This window comes from Otolemur garnettii, unplaced genomic scaffold, assembly GCF_000181295.1.
Source record: "Otolemur garnettii isolate 467f Iridium unplaced genomic scaffold, OtoGar3 scaffold00007, whole genome shotgun sequence".
NCBI classification, from domain to species: domain Eukaryota; kingdom Metazoa; phylum Chordata; class Mammalia; order Primates; family Galagidae; genus Otolemur; species Otolemur garnettii.
This window is the reverse complement of record NW_003852402.1, coordinates 798,600-814,709: the sequence shown is the minus strand read 5'-3', so window position 1 is coordinate 814,709 and position 16,110 is coordinate 798,600. Positions and strand designations below refer to the sequence as shown.

At 55.5% G+C, this 16,110-nt stretch overlaps 1 protein-coding gene across 2 annotated transcripts; it reads left to right on the top strand.

Annotated features, from left to right (window-relative positions):
- The first annotated feature begins 467 nt into the window (after positions 1–467).
- Positions 468–4,217, top strand: PIM3 (Pim-3 proto-oncogene, serine/threonine kinase). Of its 2 annotated transcripts, none has more exons than XM_012801278.2 (6): positions 468–1,179; positions 1,279–1,388; positions 1,488–1,538; positions 1,626–1,995; positions 2,809–2,981; positions 3,056–4,217. In XM_012801278.2, exons 1-6 carry the CDS (start codon positions 1,095–1,097, stop codon positions 3,245–3,247), a joined length of 981 nt encoding a protein of 326 aa, XP_012656732.1. In that variant the 5' UTR covers positions 468–1,094; the 3' UTR covers positions 3,248–4,217. The 2 variants fall into 2 exon arrangements, with proteins under 2 accessions (XP_012656732.1, XP_023365193.1); XM_023509425.1 differs by having other exon boundaries at positions 830–1,179; positions 2,809–2,985; positions 3,060–4,217.
- Positions 4,218–16,110: the final 11,893 nt, after the last annotated feature.

Here is a 16,110-nt window from a genome sequence, read left to right as displayed (position 1 = left end):
CAGGGACGTCAGCCTCAATATTGACTGTGGCCCGGCCCTTGGGGGCCACTGGGAGCACCCTAGCCCCTTGGTCCCCAAATTCTCAACCCACTCTTGGGACCAGCCCCCCGTGCTAGCAGACAGCCACTCATCCTGGAGTCCCGAGCCGCTCTCAGGCTGGTGACCTTGGGCCCGTATCAGCAGCCTGTGGGATTGGATCTGAGTCTGGGTTCTGCACAGAAGGCAGAGAAGGAGCACGACGGAGTCCAGCCGGATCAGGGAAACGCGGACCTGGGCTGCTCAGGCCCTAACTCTAGCCATTACAACAGTCAAGGTGAGCTCTTTGGTGGAGGTGGCAGTAGCTGGGCCTGGAGGGAAGCCAGGACCGTGCCATAAGGCTGGGGGCAGAGGCTCCAGCAGAGTAAGAGAGGCGCTCGGAGGATCCCGGAGTGCGGAGGTGCAGTATGAGCCCGCGGAGGGAGGAAGAGGGGGCGCCCCTAGGCTGGGAGGCCCACTGCCTCCCTGTGCCTGGCCACGTGCACTGGGGGTGCGCAGACCGCGGAAGCACATGCGCGTGTCCTCTCAGGGTCCCGGGTCGGTTCAGGACCACTGACCATTGACCGGACAGCACCTCGCAGTCGGTGCGGTAGAGCTGGCGGGGCGGTTGACCTTTCTTCGCAGCGGCCGGGGGCGGAGCCCGAAAAGCCACGCCTCTCCAGCACACTGCCATTGGGTCCCTTGGAAACCCCGGCTCCCATTGGCTCACGCGGCCCCTCCCTAAGCTACCAGAGGTGCCCGGGCCCCCGCCAGCGCGGGAGCCGCGCGTGCGCAGAGTGAGAGCTGGCGCGCGCGGCGAGGTGTGATACGAGACGCCGTGTGCATCCGCGGCTACACTGCGGCCAGCTAGTCCCAGGCGGCTCGCGTGCCGCCCGCCCCCGGCTTCGCCCCGCCCCCGCGGAGGGATCCGTGCCGCCGTGGCCCAAAAGCTCGGGGCGAGGCGGCCGGGCCAGGGAGCCGCTCGGCTGCTGCGTGTGGCGGTGCCCGGCCGCCTCCCGCGCCCGCCGCCTCGTCTTGGAGGTCCGGCGCCCCGCGGGCCGGGGAGGCCGCTGCGCGCGATGCTGCTGTCCAAGTTCGGCTCGCTGGCGCACCTGTGCGGGCCTGGCGGCGCGGACCACCTCCCGGCAAAGCTCCTGCAGCCAGGTAGGCGGGGCGGGGGAGGCCGCCGGGCGGCGGCAGCGACGGGGTCCGCGGGTCTGCGGTGTCCGCGGGCCTCACCAATCCCGCGCGCGGTCTCCACAGCCAAAGCGGACAGGGAAAGCTTTGAGAAGGCCTACCAGGTGGGCGCCGTACTAGGCAGCGGCGGCTTCGGCACGGTCTACGCGGGCAGCCGCATCGCCGACGGGCTCCCGGTGAGTCGGGCCTCACGGCGGACTCAGGTTTCTTGTTTGCCACGCGCCTCCCTCAGCCTGGCCGGCTGACCCTCCATTCCTCCTTCCCCCCCACCCTAGGTGGCCGTGAAGCACGTGGTGAAGGAGCGGGTGACCGAGTGGGGCAGCCTTGTAAGTTGGGGCGCCTGCGGGTCAGTGGGGCGGCGGGGCGCCAGCGGGCGGCGGGCGGCTGGGTGCACTGACCGCTGTGTCCCCCAGGGCGGCGTGGCAGTGCCCCTTGAGGTGGTGCTGCTGCGCAAAGTGGGCGCGGCCGGCGGCGCGCGCGGCGTCATCCGCCTGCTGGACTGGTTCGAGCGGCCCGACGGCTTCCTGTTGGTGCTGGAGCGTCCCGAGCCGGCGCAGGACTTGTTCGACTTTATCACCGAACGCGGCGCCCTGGACGAGCCGCTGGCGCGCCGCTTCTTCGCGCAGGTGCTGGCCGCCGTGCGCCACTGCCACGGTTGTGGGGTAGTGCACCGCGACATCAAGGACGAGAACCTGCTGGTGGACCTGCGCTCGGGCGAGCTCAAGCTCATCGACTTCGGCTCCGGCGCGCTGCTCAAAGACACCGTCTACACCGACTTCGACGGTGAGCACGGGTGCTCGGGAACGTTCTGGCGGGCGGCTGGAACGGCGGCGGCGGTTACGCCCGCTGGACGCACCGAGGGGCTGGGGACTGTTAGGTCGCGCGCGCCGCAGTGGGAGGGCTGAGCAAGGGATCGCACGCTGATCATGGGGAGCGAGAGGCGCGCTCGAGACTTCCCTTCGGCTTCGCTTACGGGGCTTGGTGGTTCAGAGGTCCCTAGCTGGGGGGCGGAGGCGGTGGAGGTGCTTGTAGGAGACCCTTGGCTGGGGAAGTACCTAAAGTGTTTCGCGCAGGCATAGCCTTGCGGCGCAGCTGGGTCTGCGCCAGGTGTCAGAGCGGCGCTAGTGGGGGCCGCCCTGTGCGTGGAGGCGGGCCTGCCTGCGTGCGTGCTGAGCGTGGGGACGCCGCAGCAGAAATCCCCGCATTGCAGAGCGTGGGGAAGCCGAGGCTCCCTGTCTTCCCCCCTCTTTTTTCCCCCTCCCTTCTGTTCCTGAAGTAGGCTCAGGGCGGAGAGGGACCTGCTGCGCCCTGGGTGCATCTGTTGTGAAATTGGAGCCTTTACTCATGTGACCATCCCCCCAACTGGGGGGTGGGGCAAACCCACCCCTTCCCGGCCCTGGCCACGCCCCCTAAGCAGAGCTGGGGTTTTTCCAGAGTGATGACGAGCAGGATTTCAAGGCCTGGCTCTCTCTCTTCCAACTCTGGCCCAGGAATTAACTGTCGGGGAAAATGCCCAGCCTCTCTCTTCTGTGGGGTCTTACATCTGTCTGGTGCTTGCCTCATGCGTGTCTGACCCCTGGATGGGTGTTTTCCCAGGCACCCGAGTGTACAGCCCTCCAGAGTGGATCCGCTACCACCGTTACCACGGGCGTTCGGCCACTGTGTGGTCTCTGGGCGTGCTGCTCTACGACATGGTGTGTGGGGACATCCCTTTTGAACAGGACGAGGAAATTCTCCGTGGCCACCTGTTCTTCCGGAGGAGGGTCTCTTTAGGTATGTAGTGAGTTGGGCACATGGGGGAAGGGTCAGGGAGTCAGGCCCCTTGCTGATCCTGCCTCTCTCACCAGAGTGTCAGCAGCTCATCCAGTGGTGTCTGTCCCTGCGGCCCTCAGAACGGCCCTCGCTGGACCAGATTGCTGCTCACCCCTGGATGCTGGGAGCTGATGGGGATGCCCCAGTGAGCTGTGACCTGCGGCTATGTGCCCTGGACCCTGATGATGGGGCCAGCACCACATCCAGCAGTGAGAGCTTGTGAGGGGGGACCTGGATGCTGGCACTAGGGCTGCCCCTCACTCACAGGAGCCAAGGGACCATCTGTCTGAGCCAGCCCCTGATGCCCCAGAACACTGGCATTCTCCTGCTGGGCTGTCACTTCCTGAGAAGCAGTGATCTGTGACCCCGGTGACCTTTGCTTTGAGTGCCTTTTGAACGCTGGTCCCACAGGACTCGGTTTTCTCAAGCTCTGTCTGTCCAAAGACGGCTCCAGTTAAAGTAAGGTCGTGCATGCCCTGGGTGGACACTTGAGCCCGAGATATTCCTTTCTCTGTGCTGCTCTGTCCAGCGAATGTGTCTGACCGGAAGCCCACCTCAAGTCTAGGAGTGGTACAGTGTTTGTCCAGACGTGTCCCATGCACAAGCAATGCAACTGCGGGCCTTTGCCACCCGCCCCCCTCCCCCCACCCACGCAAGCTGTGTCTGCGCGTGCCAACGTCTGTTATTTATGGTGTGACCCCGTGGAGGGTGCCCCTGGCCCTCTGTGGCTATTTATTGTTTAATTTATTATATTTGTTGAGGTTATTTTCTCTTGAGCAGCCGGCCTTCTCCAGGCCCCTGGGGTGGTGGGGAGGGGAAGGACAATTGTGGTCTGGGGATCCTGGGTCCTGACTCTTGCACCTGGTGTAGGTCCCTAGCCCTACCTGTGTCTGTCGAAAGACAAACTTGTACAGTGGCTGATTTAAGGGGAGTGGGTGACCCTGCTACCTGGAGGCACTCTGCCCCTGGGGCAGGTTTTAAATTATTAACTTTGTACAGTCTGCTTGTTGGCTCTGAAAGGTGGGGGTGGGGGGCAGAGTCTCAAGCCTTTAATTTATTTTAGCAGCTGTGTTTATGTGGTCTCGGTGTGTGTAGGCATCGAGGATGGGGGTTTTTTTCAGTTTAAAAGTGTGAGATGTCTGGAGATCCTATTTTTTATACAGGTATTTCAATTAAATTTTTTGTACATAGTGGATGTCTTGTGTTTGCTGGGGTGAGAGAGGAAGAGGTTGGGGCCTCTGGTGGACCATTTCAGGCTTCTGGTAGGGGACAGCTTTGCCCACTGGAGAGTGTGGGGGGCACAGCCTCTCCCAACATGGCTCTAACCCTGTGGTGGCAGAGGGGTCCTGGATGAGGCTTGTGACTCTTCTCTGTACTCAGGAAGAGGAGTCTCCAGAAGGGGTGGCAGGGAGTCAGGTCCTGAGGGGATACATCACCCCACCATCTAGAGCCATACCTGGCTTGACCCCAAGAGGACCTGCTGCCTCTGCTCTCAGAAGCCACATGTGTACTCTTTTTAGGCTGCTCATGTATGCATAATGGGAGGCCGCACACCCTCAGGAGGCTGGTATAGGTTCTGAGGAAAGTAGGAGTTTGCCAGGTGGGAGGGTGCCCTAGGTGGTGCAGATGGCATGGGGAGGCACCCATGAGCTAGGTATTGAAATGGGTGAGGCTGTGGCATATGGGACAAGTGAAGGAGGCCTGGGTGGAGGGTCTCTTGTGGCCTGCTCCTCATCTCTCCACCTCCCTGCCAGGGACTGTCTGCCCAGTACCCTGTTCATGAGGACCATTGACCATCCCTGTTCCCACCTGCTAAAGAGCCCCTGCTGGCAGCAGAACTGGGACCTCTGGGCTAGAGCAGAAGCAGGAAGTTTTAGAAAGTGTAGCAGGAGGGCAGGCAGAGAGGCTGAGGGCCTTTAGCTTGTCTTTCTTGTGGAACTATTGCTGAAGCCCAGGAGTTCGTGGGGATGGGAGGAGATGGCTTTCTTCCACTCTGCCTCAGCTGGGCAGCAGTGACGTGGGGCAGGCAGGGAAGGATGGCCTAGCTTGAGTCTGCCCAGCTTGAGTCCACCCAGCTTGCCCCAGGTGTACTAGGCCCAGGGGGTCTTGCTGTGATATTCACCTCCTCCATCCCCCAGAAATGGGGCCTCGGCAGCAACATAGCCCATGGCTGCAGCCATTGGAAGGCCTCTCGTGGGGACTCCCCTGTGCTGGCCCCAGTCGTCAGCATCTCCACATGGTCCAGGCTGCTTTGCCTTCACTGGTGATGGTAACCTGGTTGTAAAGCTTGTCATACAGTCTTGGCTGTCCCTTTGCTACTGAGGATCTGGGCTCCTCTTAGGGTCAGCTGCCTCCCCATCCATCACTTACCCTCACAGGGGAAAGAGGCTGAGGAAGCAGCAAGGCCACCTGGTTGCCCAGTGCCTGTCTCACCCCCACGGCTGGCCCTCTGTGTGTGGGCCCAGTGCCCTGTGAACAGCCCCTGAAAACCCAGCCCAAGGCCCTCTCAGGCACTGCTGCCGTCTGTTCTTGGGCCAGCTGCCATGGCATGCCAGCCCCTAGTTCCACCACGCAAAGACTCTACCTAGGTTGTCCTCAGGGAAAATGAGGCCCAGAGAAGCAGGAACCTTGTGCAGGCACCAGAATGTGACCCTGGTCTCCCACTGTGGTGTCTTCATACCTCAAGGAGCTGCAGAGGGCCAGGCTGGAGGCTCCTCTGTGGTGGCCGAGGCACGGGGAGTGGGGCAGCAGCTCCTAGTAGCCTTCCACTGGTATGGCCCAGGACATCCTAAGGGGAGCGGGCTTTGGACATATCTTCACTTGATTCAGGACAAGATAAAGCCTGGCCAGGTCTGGTCCTCCTTCATCCTCTCAGCCACTCAGTCTGCAGGGCTGAGCCCCACAGCACAGGGGAGGGGGCGGAGGATACCCCTGCAGTGAGATTCCAGAGAACTGTCCTGACTTTGAGACAGGTGCATTCCACCACTATGCTTTCCCTGCTGGGCTTCATGATGAGTACACGACAAGGGGGAGGGACTTGGGGCTCCACTGTCACCCCCTGTCTCCAGATACTCTTTGGGGTTCTGGGAGGATCTGAGTGGTCCCCACACTAAGCCTTGCTTCCCCTGGAGGAGGAAGCCCAGCAGACCCACTTGAGTGTCCACCCAGGGGCTGTTCCTGGCTCCCAAATAGGATCTACCTACATACGGTCCCTCCTGCTAGGACCACAACTCCTGCAGTCCCACCCCAACCAGAGGGTACTCCAAGTGGCCTGTCTGGATGAGGTGCCTATAGGTTCTGGGCAGGCCATCCTCCAGCTGTCCCCCTGGCTGCATGGAGGGCAAGGATCTGCTGACTGACACCAAGTTCTGTGTGTCCCCAGTGGCTACAGGACCTCCTCTGCTCGTCCAGCATGTTAGCACTGGCAAGACACCTGAGGCCCACACTGGCCTTAGAATGAGGACTCTCTGGGGGCATGACCCCCAGGACCCTGACCTGTCCCCTTCTCTCCCCCCACTGCCCAGGCTTTTTGCAGCCCACTCCTCCCATCCACACTTGGGGCTCTGCTTGCCCCTGTTCTGAGTGTTCTCTGTTACCTGCTGGCTAGTCCCTCTTCACCACATGTTTTAGTATCTTCCTCCACTTTTTTGCAATTTGTTGTCTAGAGCATCCTTCAGAGACCTCTGTCAAGTTCTGGTAAGTATCTTCCCCCACAGTGGAGCCCTAGACACATTCAAAGCTGGGTCCCTAAGGGTGGCCTGGTCAGCCAGCAGGTCAGGGCATAAGCCAAGGCTGATCTGCCTGGTACCCACAGCATGGCAAGGCTCCCCCTCAGGGGTTGCTCTCCTTGCCACCCATGTTGTCTGCCTCTCCTGGCCTCCTTGGCCTCTGGGCCTGAGGCCAGACCTAGTGCCCATAGAGAGAGGCTGGGATGGAGATGTCCTGGGACTGCAAGGGCCTTGCTAAGTTTCTTTTCTCCAGTGCAGCCCCAGAAACAAAACCTTGGTGTGGCTTTGGTGCCAAGGCTGCGTGGCAGGGGAAGTGAGCCCTGGTGGCTCCCATGGGCCTGCCCACCCCAGCTGGCTTGGGATTCCCCATACTATAGTGGAAGCACAAAAAGAAGGTTCACAGACCCCTACACAGTGGCACAGCTGCTCACACCTGACCACACAGGGAAGGCTGGGCAGCTGGCTAGGTAGACAGTGGAGGCCCAGAGAGGTGGGGGGTAGGGGATCAATTTGGCCACTTGGCTCATAGTCACCACACTGTGGCTGGGAAGGGACATTCCAGCCCAGACAGGCAGAAGCCAACTCTGAGTGGGCACCTTTGAGATCAGAGGCAGGGATAGGGAGGAGTGTCAGCCACATTTGGCACCTGCCCCCAGAACAAGGGGTGGAGAGGAGCCCATGCTGAATTTCAGACCCGGGGTTTCTCAGTGGCCCTTTTCCTCTCTGCAGAGCCTCTGGGGGCTGAGGCTCCACATGTGACTTCCCTGTCTTGGTGAAGCCCTGAGCTTTGATTACACAAATATCCCCCCACCCCAGCGTTCCCAGCAGTGACGGCCTGGCCTGGCAGGATGGGGCCAGGGCCTGCCCCTCCAGTTCCCTCACTGCCCTTCAGTAGTGATCAGGCCAGGACCCTGCAGGGAAGCCCCTTCCAGGGGCCATGCCAGGATGGGGGAGGAGTAAAGGTTCATGGTAGAACTCCCCTTGGGAGTGGGATCACCTGTACCCAGTGTTGAATTAGCTAAGTGGGAGATGTCAGGGACCAGCTCTGCAAGCTGACTTGAGGAGGAGGGAGCTCTCAGGGGACACAATAAAGAACCCTACATCCTCCTCCAGCCTCTGCTGCTCACCCTCCTGCTAGGAGCCTGTCCAGCTCTGCCAGACCAAAGCTGCCCTCCACTCCTGCCTTGGCACAGACAGGCGCCAGCTGAAGAGCCTCAGGTGCCCCATACCCCACCTACAGTGGGAGTTCATGCCTCTCCCTGGCCCATGCCCCTGAGGCTGCTGTGCTGAGGTAGGCTTTTAGGCCTCCTCCTAACGGGTGGGCAGGCGCCCTTGACTCCCTGGGAGCAGCCCCTGTGCTGTGTCCCGTGGACTCCACCAGAAGAGGTCACACAACACACAGGAAGACAATTCTGTTAGGAGCTGCTCTGTTTTTAGGTTCTGAGTTCTAGGACCCAGTGACCAGGCTCTCGCCACTGGGCTAAGCCAGGCAAGGGGTGGCAGTCAGGGATCCTGGGCTACCAGGTGCTGCCTGAAGCTGAGTGGTCCGTGGGGGGTCAGTGCAAAGAGGGCGAGGATCCAGGAAATGCCCAGGTCAAGCCTCAGACCACATGCACAGTCCACTAGCCAGCTCCCCACGGAGCACCGCAGAGGAGCCCATCCCTGCCAGACTTAAATTGGTGTGAAGATTTCACATGTGCCAGAGACATGGGTGGGGCTCTCAGTGGCCACCCCCAGCCTTTTGGCCAGGGTGCTTCCAAGTGGGGCCTACAGCAGCACAGGCTGCCTTACAGTAATGGGGAGAGGGCACCAGCAGGGGGGGCTCTGGAGTGGGTCAGGGGCTGGTATGATGCCCACCAGACAGCTGGGAAATATGGAACCAGGTCCTGGAGAATCTTGGAGTCCCAGCTCTGCCCCTAATTCTGTCCAGGCTCAGAAGCAACCATCTCAGTGTCCTCACTAGAAAGGCCCAGCAGAAGCCATCAGGCCAAAAAAGGGGTGCATGTAGCTCTGTGTGTGTTCATACATGTGTCCGCATATGCACATGCACACATAGGTATACGTGTGTTGGTGGGTGTGTAAATCTCTGCATGTATGTGCACACACGTGAGTGCATGTGAGTCTGAGTGGATCTGTGTGCATATGTGTGATCACTAGTATGTGTGGGTGTGCATCTATGCATGTATATTCCAGGATGTTTATGTGCACATGTGTGCTTCCGTGTGTGCACCTGCTCGGTCTCTGGCCTAGGCAGACTCTGGCACCTCGACAGTGTTTCCCCCTCCCCAGCCCCCACATGACGTGGCTGCTGCACCGCGTGACTCACCCTCCCCTCACTCAAAGGGCACAGCAGCACATGGGGGAGTCTCCCGTGACTCAGCGCCTAAGGCACTGCCAGCCCTGCCCATGAGGTGGGGGAGAGACGCTGATGACAGGGGAGAGGTGCCCGAGCCGGAGCCGAGGGAGGTAGAGACTTCGAAGGGCGGGCAGGGGTGGGTGGCAGTTGGCACACGAGGCCCTGTGTGCATACATGCTCTCCTGCCTCAGGATGCTCACTTAATGCTCACCAGTTGGCGCGGCAGCACAGCCACAGGCGTGTCATTCTCGTGTATTGCTAGCTGTACCACCAAGGACTACTTGGGCCCCTGAGGTGACTAGCGGGCCCCAACTGCCTTGCAGTCTCTTGGCAGTCGTGAGGAGCCTGGTGAAGTGGCACGGTTCTCCTGCTGAGGTCCCAGGCAGGAGGGGCGGGTGGGCCTGGGGCACAGCAGGGGAGGGGTGTGTGGGAGGTGAGGGCTGTGCAGGGGTGCGGGTAGGCAAGAGGGGTGCGGAGGAGGATGCCTGGTGCACAGGCACAGGCCACCCTGGAACTGAGTCTTAGGCAGAGAGCAGAGCCTGACTGGTCCAGTCCTTTAAGGCAGGTTGGAGGTGCATGTGAGATGGCTGGAGAGGAGGAGGCTGGACCGACAGGAAGGACCCTGCCCCCTGGAAATGGGCCTTTTGGGACTCCTCCCTCCAAAGCTCCCAGGCCAACTCTGCCTGGGTTTGATGGCTGCTCCTCCCAGGGTAGGGCTTGCTCAGCTCCCAGGGTGAGACTGTGCTCTGCTGGCCTCCCTCCTCCGATACCCTGGCCAGCCTCAGGGACATTCTGTCCTGGTCCTCCCGCCACACGTGGTCACTGGGGCCTGGCCATCCTAACCACCTGGCATTTGCTTCCCACGCCCTGCTGCTGCTGAACCCACTGTGCCCTGATGGCCAGATTAATTATGAGTCCCTGGGAGACTGCCCAGCAGTCGTCCTGAGGGAGGGAGGAGGGGGGTAGCTGGGCCAGGGCCATGGAAGTGGGTCTTTGCCGAGGTCACTTGGGGCACCTGCCGGCGTGGTCTCCTGGGTGTGGGTCCAAGCACTAGAGCAGGCCAGACTCAGCTATCTGCAGAAAGCCCAGGCGTGGGCAGGCCGCTCTGGGGGGATTTGCACAGCCTGCAGCCGTCCACAGTTCCCAATCTCTGGGCCTTCGATCATTCATCCGGTTTTCTCAAGGCAAAATGGAACTGAAGACGATCCAGCTTAGAGTCAGTGGAGGTCGGTCTCCGTATCATGAAGGCAAGAGCTGAGCACAGCATGGAATGTAGTGGGCAGCTCATCGATGGGGGGCATGGGAGGTGGGAGCCATCTTTCATCCTAGCCTGGACAAGATGGCCTTGTCTCTAGGCTGAGCATTGGAAGGAGGTACCCTGTCTTAGGGCAGGGGTCTGCGGCAGCGAGAGGCCAGGCTGATGCACAGTTCACTCAGCCGCCTCAGTGCCCAGGTCCGCTTAGGCCCCCAAGCTTCTGTTCCCCAAACATGGCTCCAGGTATTGTTCTTCACCAGCCCAATCCAGACACTGGGCGTTCCCAGGACACTATGAGGCCCTGACCTCCTCTGCCAGCTCCTCAAACCCCAGCCAGTTTGCTTACCCACGAACACTTCCTGCAGACATCCGGCTCCTCCCTTGGTGGCTCCAGAGGGCTCCCCTTTCCTGGGTTCCTGCTTTCTCCAGACCACACCCCAGCCCCCTCCTCCCATAGCCCTCTCTCTCCCATTTTCCCCATGGCTCTTTCTGGTCCACACAGGTGCTTTGGAGACCTCACTCTGCCTCCTCCAGCCCTTGCCCTACACTTGAGAAATAGACAGGGATCGGAGCCAGCAAGTCTTAGTGGGCCTAGAGAAAGCCCCTCCTGGAGTTGGGGTCGCACGTGGCTCTGCCCCTGAGAGATAGGGGCCCTACCTGCTGTCCCTTCCTGGAGGACAGTGGGCCACTGTCTGGAAGATCCCAGCAGATGGGAACACACTCAGAGGAATGCCTCTCTCCATTGCCCAGAGGGGTGAACACACCATTACACAGCAGGTGCATCTGTGGTGTGTGTCTGAGCATATGTGTAGTATATGTGTAAACCAGTGTGTCGAGTATGTGTGTTTTTGTGTGTATAGAATGTGTGTGAATGTGTGTGGTGTATGTGTAAATGTGTTTGTGGTGTGAATGGTATGTGTAAGTGTGGTGTGAATGTATGGTGTGTGTGGTATGTGCACAGCAGCGGTCCATGAGTGTTGTGGAAGGTGCACCTCCCAGGTGGGAGGCAGAGAGGGGAGATGCCCCTCCGGGGGTCAGGAAGGGCCTCTCTACCAAGGGCAGTGAGGAGAGGTCTGGTGGGCCAGGCTTGGAGGCCCTGAGGGCAGGTCCAGACTGGATGGAAGGCTATGGGCATTGACTCTGGGAGGCTGCACAGTGGACAGTAGGTGCTGATGGGGGCAGGGACACAGGCATCTTCCTCTACCAGGGAGCAGCTCCAGGAGCAGGGTCAAGGACAGGCTCATTTCCCTCAGCTGACTAATTTTTAATAAAACCCTAAATTCCTCTCAAACGCATATTCTGAGTCAGTTAACATTTCTCAGTGATAAATGGAAATCTAATAAAAAGGTATTTTTAAAACAGCTTTATTGAGGTGTGATTTACATCTATAAAATCCACCCACTTTCAACAATTTCAGTGATCCACCCACAATTCAGTGATTTTAGTAAACGTACTGAGCTGTTCAACTATCACCACCATCCAATTTTAGAACATTTCCATCAACTCACAGTCCTCATGTACCCATTAGCCGTCACTTCCTCTTCCCACTCCAGCCCTAGGCAACCACTAACCTGCTTTCTGTCTTTATCGATTTGCCTTTTTTGAACATTTCGTATAAAAGAATCCTACATCTTGCAGTATCTGGTGTCTGGATGCATGCACTGGACATAACATCTGAGGCTGATCAATGTTGCAGCATGTGCTAGCAGTCAGCTCCCGTAGCGTCCCCTTGTGTGGATAAACCGTGTGTTCATCCGTACACTGGGTGATGAACATTTGAGTTGTTTCCATATTTTGGCTGTTATGAATAAAGCTGCTGTGCACACTCATGTACAATTCTTTGTGTGGACACATGCTGTCATTTCTCTCAGATACACAGGAATGTAATTGCTGGGTCATATGGTAAATTTATGTTTAACTTTTGAGGAAGTTGACTATAGATTTTACATTTCCACCAGCAATACACGAGACTTCCAATGTGTCCACATCCTTGTCAACTCTTATTGTGTCTTCCTTTTGGGTTATAACATCCTACTCGGGGGTGAAGTGGTATCCCACTGTTTTTTTTTTGTTTTTTTTAATCCCATTGCATTTTAATTAGAATTTTCCTGAAAAAGAATTTTGTGCTTAAAAGCCATTTATGTATCTTCCTTGTTGAAATGTGTAATCAAAATTTCCCCCGTTTTTCCTTGGGCTACTTGTCTTATTTTTAAAACTATTATTTATTATTATTATTTTTGAAATAGAGTCTCACTATGTTGCCCTTGGTACAGTGCCGTGGCATCACAGCTCACAGCAACCTGAAACTCTTGGGCTTAAGCGATTCTCCTGCCTCAGCCTCCTGAGTAGCTGGGACTACAGGTGCCCACCACAATGCCTGGCTATTTTTTTGGTTGCAGTTGTCATTGTTGTTTAGCAGGTCCAGGCCTGGCTCCAACCCACTATCTTTGGTGTATGTGGCTGGCACCCTACTCACTGACCTACAAGCACCGAGCCAAAATATTATTTAATTTTAATTGTGGAAAAATATACATAAAACATCCTGTTCAAACACGTTTGAGTGTATGTTTGCCCTATTTGGAGTTGCAAGTGTTCCTTATATATTCTAAATACAAGGCCTTCAAATATACAATTTGCAAATATTTTTTCCCAATTTTCATTTCCTTAATGGTGCTAAAACACTTTTTTTTTTTTTTTTGAGACAGAGCCTCAAGCTGTCCCACTGGGTAGAGTGCTGTGGCTTCACAGCTCACAGCAACCTCCAACTCCTGGGCTCAAGTAAGTCTCTTGCCTCCGCCTCCCAAGTAGCTGAGACCACAGGCGTCTGCCACAACGCCCGGCTATTTTTTGGTTGCAGCCGTCATTGTTGTTTGGTGGGTCCCAGCTGAATTTGAACCCGCCACCTTGGGTGTACAGGGCTGGCGCCTTAGCCGGTTGAGCCACAGGCACCGAGCCTTTCCTCTCGTCTTATCTTTGGTGTTGCACCTAAAAACACTTTTCCTAACTTTTACAAACATTTTCTCATATACTTCCTGTTAGCAATGTCATAGTTTTAGCTCTTTCATTTAGGTCTCTGGTTCACTGTGAGTTAATTTTGTATGTGGTGTGAGGTAAAGGTCAAAACTCACCTTTTTACATGTGGATATCTAATCATCACAGTCATCTTTGTTGAAAAAATGAAATACTCAGCAACTTTGTTAACTGTCTTGGTTTGTTTCTGGACTCACCTTTGCAATATAGGTTGATATTTTGAACTAAAATAAAATCCTAAACCCTCTACTAACAGAATGAACCCCCTTTGGCAAAGGAGGCCCCAGAAACACCTTAAAACAAAGTTTCCAGCCGTAATGGGTCAGTGGAGATACAACATGATCACACGCGTGTGATTTCCCCTCATGGATATATTTATGACTCCTACAGCTTGTTGAATTAATATATTTGACTATAAAGTCCTGTTCCTTTTTGTCCCTTCTGGACAGGGCTCTGCTTCCCAGCCAGTCAGAACAGCTGCCCATTAGACTGCTATCCTTTATGAGAAATAAGCTCTCCTTTTCCAAAGTATGAACCTCATTAATTTTTTTTTTTTTTTGCAGTTTTTGGCTGGGGCTGGGTTTGAACCCACCACCTCTGGCATGTGGGGCTGGTGCCCTACTCCCCTGAGCCACAGGCGCTGCCCGCTCATTAATCTTTTTTTAGTTAACATCATCCTTTGTATCTCCTTTTTATTTCCTTTTTTCTTTTTTGACAGGGGCTTGCTCTGTTGCCTAGGCTGGAGTTCAATAGTGTGATCATAGTTTGCTGTAACCTTGAATGCCTGATCCCGAGCAATCTTCCTGCCTTGGCCTTCCAAAGTGCTGGGATCATAGGCATGAATCACAGCACTTAGCCTGCTTTCCATATAAATTTTATAATCAGATTACTGATTTATTCACAAAAAAATAAAGGCTTGTCTGCATTTCAATAGGGATTGCATTCAACTTATAAACCAGTTTGGGGAGTATTTCCATCTTAACACTATTGAGTCAGCATCAAATGTCTCTCCACTTGTTTAGATATTTTTCTTTCTTTTTTTTTTTTTTTTTTGAGACGGAGCCTCAAGCTATCCCCCTGGGTAGAGTGCCATGGCATCACACTCATAGCAACCTCCAACTCCTGGGCTCAAGCGAGTCTCCTGCCTCAGCCTCCCAAGTAGCTGGGACTACAGGCGCCCGCCACAACGCCTGGCCATTTTTTTTTTTTTTTTTGGTTGCAGCCATCATTGTTGTTTGGCGGGCCCGGGCTGGGGATTCGAACCTGCCACCTTAGATGTATGTGGCTGGCGCCTTAGCCGCTTGAGCCACAGGCGCCGAGCCAGATATTTTTCATTATCTCTTAGAAATGTACAGTTTTGAGACAGAGTCTCAAGCTGTCACACTGGGTAGAGTGCCTCAGTGTCACAGCTCACAGCAACCTCAAACTCTTGGGCTTAAGCAATTCTCTTGCCCCAGCCTCCCAAATATCTGGGACCACAGGTGCCCAACACAATGCCTAGCTATTTTTTTTTGTTGTTGTTGTTGCAGTTGTCATTGTTGTTTTAGCTGGCCCTGGCTGGGTTCAAACTCACTAGCCTTGGTGTATGTGGCTGACGCCCTAGCCACTGAGCCACAGGCGCCACCCAATGTTGTACAGTTTTAAGTGTACCAGTCTTGCACTATTTTTGTTAAATTTATTCCTAGGTATTTTACTATTTTTTTAGAGCTGTTGTGAATAAAATTGTTTTCTCAACTTCATTTGTGGCTCGTTCATTGCTAACATATAGAAATTTAATGGATTGCTATATATTGCCTTTGAACCCTGGAATCTCCTGGACTCACTTATTCAAAGTCTCTTCCCCTCTGTCTCCTCCTGACCTTCAGCCCTGCACATGTCACAAATGCAGAAGTGGATGGTTTCTGTTAGAGGAAAAGGGAACTCCCGGCAATTGGAAAGTATCAGGCTGGGGAAGTGATCCCATAAGCTTTAAAAGTTTGAACTTCTGCGTTTACCCCCTAGTCTGCAGGTATGGATCTGATTCTAATTAGCATTTCAGATACTTGGAGAATTGACCTAAGCAGGCCAGCCTCCACGCAGGCCTCCGCATGACCACTAGGGGGTGCACACGTGGGATGACCCTGAGCAGAACAGCCAGCAGGGGCTCTGGAAATCACCGGAACCTGGGACCCTATGGCACAGGAGGCTAATACAGGAGTGTCCACGTTCTCCACAGGGGAGAAGACCTAGAGTCTTATAACACTCAAAATTTCCAGGATAGAAACTAAAATCACAGCGTGTGATGACACACACGCTGGAAACCTGACAAGGACTTTAAAGCAGAGGTTATTAACATGCTTGAACCAGCAATTTTTTGACACAATGTTAACACAGAATGACTTGGCAAAGAAATGGAAGACTTAAAGAATAAAAAGCGGAAAGTTTAGAACCAAAACATATAATAACTGGACCAAAACCCGCACTGGATTCATAGTAGAATGGGGATAACAAAGGAAAGAATCAAGGAATTCAAAGGTCTAGCCAGAGAAATTAATTTGAGCAATAGTAGGAAAAAAATTTGTGAAAAACCTAGCAGACAGTCAAGAGTCCTAGAAGGAGAGGAGAGGGAAAGACCTCAAAGCTGGACAAATATCTGAGGAAATGATAGCTGAAAACTTACCAAGTTTAGTGAGGACACAAACTTACCATATTTAAGAAGCAGGGTAAATCCCATCCAG

Bases quoted from the DNA above. Each gene is read 5' to 3' on its own strand.
- PIM3 (XM_012801278.2), top strand. From the start codon at position 1,095: ATGCTGCTGTCCAAGTTCGGCTCGCTGGCGCACCTGTGCGGGCCTGGC. The intron at 1,180-1,278 runs GTAGGCGGGGCG...CGGTCTCCACAG, and splicing joins GGCAAAGCTCCTGCAGCCAG to CCAAAGCGGACAGGGAAAGC. The intron at 1,996-2,808 runs GTGAGCACGGGT...GTGTTTTCCCAG, and splicing joins CGTCTACACCGACTTCGACG to GCACCCGAGTGTACAGCCCT.